The following is a 6310-nucleotide window of genomic DNA, read 5'->3' on the forward strand; positions in this document are numbered from 1 at the left end:
AATTTTAAGGCTAGTTAATTCTCTTACTTTAAAGTTTTTAAGAAATTCGAATTATTATTGTCACTTTTTGTTTATTTATGTTAAAACGAATTTAATTCTGTAAAAGAATTTGGTATGTTTGCGTTCTTGATAGAATACATTGTCATTCTTGACATAATATGTTTTCATCTTGATACAATATGTTTTCAATCTAGCTAAAATACGTTTTCATTCTTAAAAATGTAATTTTTTGATCTAAGAATAATCTATTCTGATTTAATGTTTTTAATTTTCAACATTAAACATTGAATTAAATTAAACTCCGAGCAATTAACACTTAAGTATCGGCAGTCAAGAATAAAATAAGAAAACGTTAGAACCAAGAATCATAAAATTCGAAAGCAATTTTGTGAAAATGACAAATAAACCAAAACTGATTCTGATAAAATGATTGAATAATAAGATATTTTTGAAAAATGATAACTACAATAAGAATATAAATAAAAAAAAATGAAGGTTGTCATTTTTGAAAGAATACAATGACCATTCTTGAAAGAAAATACTAACACAAACTATACTATTTTAACAAAAAAAAATATGTTATATCAAAAAAAAAAATGAAGTTATATCAAATGCATTGTAAAAAAAAAATGTGGCCAGCCCTATACACTGTATATGTCCATCCCCTACTTGTAAGCCTTCAGCGTTTTCAAGCTCTACGAAACTTTAAATTGATACATTCGGTAATGGAATTGGACACCGGTCATATTCAATTCTTATGCAATTATCAACACATACACATACATAATGTTTCGTGTTTCATGACGAACTTCCCACGTTAGTCATTATACGGGTTAACGTAAACCCTTCAAACTCTATTTTTTCGTGGAATTTCAACTTTTTTATATACTTGTACTTGGGCTGATTGAAATATATTTCAGAAAATACTTAAACTTTAAAGCATACTTTTTGAATCCATTGGTTATTACTACAATTCACCCTGATTCCGCATTTTTTTCGTTGTATTGAGATTTCAAAGATCCTCGAAATTCATCAAATTATGTTCTATCAGTATTTTATTTCAACAGCTCTTTAAAGGTAAGTATAACTGCATATTTGAGGTTCCATAACATAAGATTTTGCTTCAGAACACCAATTTATTTCAAGTACACACATATAATGTAATTATGCACAAACTATATTATACTTCACTCCATTTTCTTATGAGATTCAAGGAAACTACAAGAGCTAGCATTAATGGAAGTAGACTCTCTACCCTCCGGTAAAGGTAAGGTTGGCAACATCTAACTTCGCATTATCCTATTTGTGTTATGGGTTTATAGTATTGTTGTTGTTGACACTAGGAATAGCATTGTCGAGTTCTCCACCTGCAAGAAAGAATTGCAACATCGTGATCAATTCACAATTCCAAATTAACATATAAGACCCAAAGAAGAAAATAAGCAGCCGTCATATGTGTTTCTGTATATAGAATTATACCATCAGGATGAAGAAATGTGCCCGTATAGTAGGAAGAGTCCTTTGACGCGAGGAATACATATGATGGAGCAATCTCGACAGGTTGAGCTGCCCTATTCATGGGCACTTCTGACCCAAATGTTGCAATATCATCGTCATTGAGTGATGCAGCTTCAAGTGGGGTCCAGATAGGGCCAGGGGCCACACCATTAACACGAATCCCCTTGTCAACCAGGAATATTGCTAGACTCTTGGTGAAGTTCACAATGGCTCCCTTTGTTGACGCGTAATCAATGAGTTTTGGACTTCCTGAGAATCCTAAAGCTGAAGTGGTGTTTATGATGCTGCTTCCTGGTTTCATGTGCTTCACAGCATGCCTATACATCCAAGTCATCACAACCCATCAAAACCAGAAGTTAAATATAAGAGTTCTTAGTTGATTATCTCGATCAATGCTCTGTAAAAGATACTTTATTTAAGTTCCACACATTCAGACTCTTCTTTCATCTACGTAGTGAAAATGACATTGAACTAACATGACTTGTTGCTAAATTGTTTATGTTTTTGCAGTACTTCAGTGCAAAATAATCATGTTATTTAACAAGCTTTGCATTCAGTAATTTTTTGTGAAGATATTGGAAGTTTCACGTAAAAGAAATACCATAAGAGGTGTGGAAACAGAATATTAGATACATGGAAGAAAACTTTTCTTTCCTTGAGTTAAGAGGTGTGTGATCCATGCGTATGGGTTGTAGACACTCACCATTCCAATGACAATATGTTTAATTCATTTCAAAAAGCTCTTTCTCTTGATTTTTCTCTTTTCACCTGTCGTGAGAGAAGGTTTCCAATAGGGATATTCATGCATCAACAGGACAGAAATCGTATTTCTGAAGGTTAACCACGACTATCGGTTTACTAATTTTTTAAACCTAAACCTAAACAAAAAATACAGGTTAACCGGTTTTTTCGGTTTGGTTTTTTGGTTAAACAATTAACGGTTTACTAATTTTAAAAACTATTTCAAAATTAATTAACTTTAAAACTAATTTTCAAAATAATGGTAATCTTCCGATCTTTTGTAATTATAAAATTTAAAGGGATTGTATATAAAATAAATATAATATTCATTTATTTGGTTAAAGTGTAAGGAACTCATGGAAATTATATTTATCCTATTATGTATTCACGTGTTTTAAGACTACAATAGTCAATTGCTAATAAATACGAAACTTGTTAACTTAAACTTTAAGTTATAATAATGAATTTAATATTAGCATTAAACTTCAAACCTAAACAGTATCTTAAAATATAAAAATTAAATTTTTATTTTTCGGTTAACCATCCATGCACCAAAAAATCGATAGTTTTACCGGTTTGGTTAACCAAACCAATAAAGGTTAAATAGCAGGTTCGGTTAACTTGAAAATCGGTATGGTTTGTCGGTTTTTAATAAGGGTGACAAATCGTGCTATCGTTTTGTATTTTTGTCTGACATGACACGACACAATAATGTTTTATGTAACACGAACATGACACGACACGATGCCGTGTTTTTTTTAACTAACACGACCGAATTAAAAAACGACAAACACGACACGACACAAATAAAATATCATATACTAAAAACTAGTTTATTTAAGGAATATTTTATCAAATATAACACGATAAACACGAAAAACACAATAAAGAACTGCTAAATCGTGTCTATTTTGTGTCAAATTTTAAACACGAACTCGACACGACGACATCGTGTTTTTTATAGTTAACACGAACACGGATTCAAATTTCAGTTTCGTCTCAATTTCGTTTCGTGTCGTGTATTTTTGTCGTGTCGTGTCATAAATTGTCACCCTTAGGTTTTCAGTTATGTTTTTCATTTTCGGACATTCTTGAACACCCGTGGTTTCCAGCAAGGGAAGTGATACTTCCACTTGATAAATTGATTCATCCACTTGAAATATATGTTTTACCAACTTGTAAGATAGTTGTAATGATGTTGTAACTCATGTGGATGGATTAAATTAATAAGTGGAAATATCACTTCCCTTCCAGCAAAGCCTTCAAAGTGTCTTTCAAATTGAATCAAGATTCCACATTAATTAAATTAAAAGTTACTATAATTTCCAACAATCACCTACGTGATTGGAATGCTTTCCTAATACAGCCATTCCAAGCTATCATGCAGATTGACTATTATCTTACCACAGAAAGGTTCAAATAAGAGTTCCTTGCCAGAAAAAACACAATTCTTTTTTTAGCACTTAAAAGAGTTCCAAGAATACTGCAAAAAAGGTATAAAGTGATTTAAATAGCTAGGGAGATGTCCATGATGCTTGTATGGGGTTGATTTACCTTGGATACACATAGGGATCGAAATGGCCATGATACTTGGGGTGATTTGCGTGCACATTTAAATCAAAATTTATGAAGTATCGTCAAATTGAATTGAGATTCTACAGAAAATTGCAGTTTACTTATGCTTTAATAATTACGTACCCAAATTTGAATACAAAGCAATGCACATACCACGCTCATATAGAGAGAAGAGGCTCCATCAAAAATTAGTGAAACCAATGACTACATGTAGAAGTCTCGATTTCACCAATTGTCTTAATATAGGATTACTCTGAACTACTCCTTTGGATTAAAAAAAAAAAAAAAAAAAAAAAAAAAAAAAAAAAAAAAAAAGCCATCAACACAAAACAGCACAATTGATTTGCAAAATATATACTGTTAGGATGAAACATATAGCACAAATGTTATTACTCTGTGAATTGCAATGTATTTCATGTTAATTGTATAAAAAAAATGCAATTTTATGTAAAGTCACAATGTAACTTAGTAAGATCAATGAAAATCAGTTTTATATAACACCGACTTATATCCATTCATGCTCTATTTCAATAAATTTTAGTATAAATCAATACCGACCTTTTACGTATTTTTAATTAAGACTCTCGAAACTCTCCTTCTAGGGGCAAAGTGAAGTTCTCAAGAAAAAATGTAACTGGTGAAAGAAAAATAATAATAACTTGAACATTAAGAGGCACACCTTGTCATGAAGAAATGGGAGAATATATTAGTTCTAAATATCCTTTCAAGCCTCTCTTCCGTGATATCATCTAATGTATATGTTTCATACTGCACAGCTGCGTTGTTCACCAGGACATCAATTCGTCCATATGTCGCAACCACCTTATCCACAACATCCTTACAATTCTTGTCATACCTAACATCAGTAGGAATTGCAATTGGATCACCTGCGTTACTTATTTTTGCATCATTTATAATCTCTAAGGTGTACTTTGCATCTATGTCTTCGACATCTTTCACATAAGTGAATGCTATAGTTGCACCCTCCTTAGCAAAAGAGTAGCAAACAGCCCTCCCAATACCCGAATCCCCTCCTATCACCAAAGCCACCTTTCCCTGCACCAAGAAAACAATAAGGAAATTATTACGTTAGATGGCTTTTTCATATAGGAAACAAGCAAGCAGGATTTCGCTTCTTCTACTGTTTTATTGTTGCTTGGGCAAAAGGTTCGATATTTGCATTGTTTCTCTTTAAAATACTTTTGCATTGAAATCAAATTACAAGTATGATAACTACAAATGAGAAGCTTCATACAGAAATGATTTTTGATTTCTTCTAGTTTAGCTGAAGTCTATCGGGTGACCATATGACAAGAATAATAATATTCAAGAAAGGAAGTGTACTTGGAGTTTGTTAGTAGGCTTGTAATTAGGATCGCTGAATATTGGAAGAGGGTCCATTAGGTACTCCTTTCCGGGTTGACCATCCTGATGCTGTGGTGGGAATCTTCGTTCGCCATCTTCCCTCCTCATGGCCTTCGCCTAAAAAAAGTTACAAAACTCCGTTAGCGTAATTGAATGCTTGTGAGTTTTTATCATCAATGGCTGCTCGGATTTGAAACAAAAAAATGAAAATATTTCACCACAAGGACCCCCAATAATATATATTCCAATCAAAATTAGCATATTCTGAATAGAAGAGAATTAGCAGACCTTAAAGGTGTGAATAGAAGATGAACCACGTCTTAAAACACATGTTGTCGTTCCTACAACACCATTATTGCTAGTTCCTGTAGAAGGACGTGAAGTCAACAACCGCCGTGAGTGTAAACATGAGTTTTGTGTGATCGGTATTCTACTGGAGACTGAGCCCACCAAACGAACCATCACCGAGCACAACATCACTTACGATGGATGGATGAATGAATGAGAGACCTCGTTATGAAATATTACATATATAGGGAAATTTTTTTCAAAGTCAAATATTTCTTTAATCTGAAAAATAAGTCCGACTAACCACATTAATGACAATTTGGTCTCTTTCCAACCTTGCTTACACGCGAAGATGTACTCATACCTCAACATTCATTTTTCCTATGTCACTACCAAAAGCCAAGAAATTGTCAGGCCGGTCCTAAACAATTTGTGGCCAGAGACACAACTAGAAAATTGGTGCAATAGCTACAGCACAATCCGTAGCTATTCCGTAGCTATAAACGGATAGCTACGGAATTGCTACGGAAAATTGGTTGTAGCATAATGGCCCGTGGCTAAATTATAGCTACGGATTAGCTACAGAATCGCTACGGAATAGCTACGGAATATTCCGTAGCTACTATAGCTATGGAATAGCTACGGAATTAAATAGTTACGGATTTCCTACGGAATAGTTACGGCACTAGATAGCTACGGAAGTAAATAGATACGTAATAGCTACGGAACAAAACAGCTACGGAATAGCTACGAAAGTAAATAGCTACGGAAATCCATAGCTATTCCATACCTAACTTCGTTTTATTCCGTAGCGACGGTTTAG

General features: G+C 33.3%; 1 protein-coding gene across 1 annotated transcript; it reads right to left on the minus strand.

Annotated features, from left to right (window-relative positions):
- Window positions 1-1094: 1094 nt before the first annotated feature.
- Window positions 1095-5698, minus strand: LOC111878145 (glucose and ribitol dehydrogenase). Its single transcript, XM_023874657.3, has 5 exons — window positions 5488-5698; window positions 5179-5316; window positions 4514-4890; window positions 1480-1835; window positions 1095-1367 (listed from the first exon to the last, which is right to left on the minus strand). Exons 1-5 carry the CDS (start codon window positions 5674-5676, stop codon window positions 1309-1311), a joined length of 1119 nt encoding a protein of 372 aa, XP_023730425.1. The 5' UTR covers window positions 5677-5698; the 3' UTR covers window positions 1095-1308.
- Window positions 5699-6310: the final 612 nt, after the last annotated feature.

The sequence above is a fragment of the Lactuca sativa genome, chromosome 5, assembly GCF_002870075.4.
Source record: "Lactuca sativa cultivar Salinas chromosome 5, Lsat_Salinas_v11, whole genome shotgun sequence".
NCBI classification, from domain to species: Eukaryota; Viridiplantae; Streptophyta; class Magnoliopsida; order Asterales; family Asteraceae; genus Lactuca; species Lactuca sativa.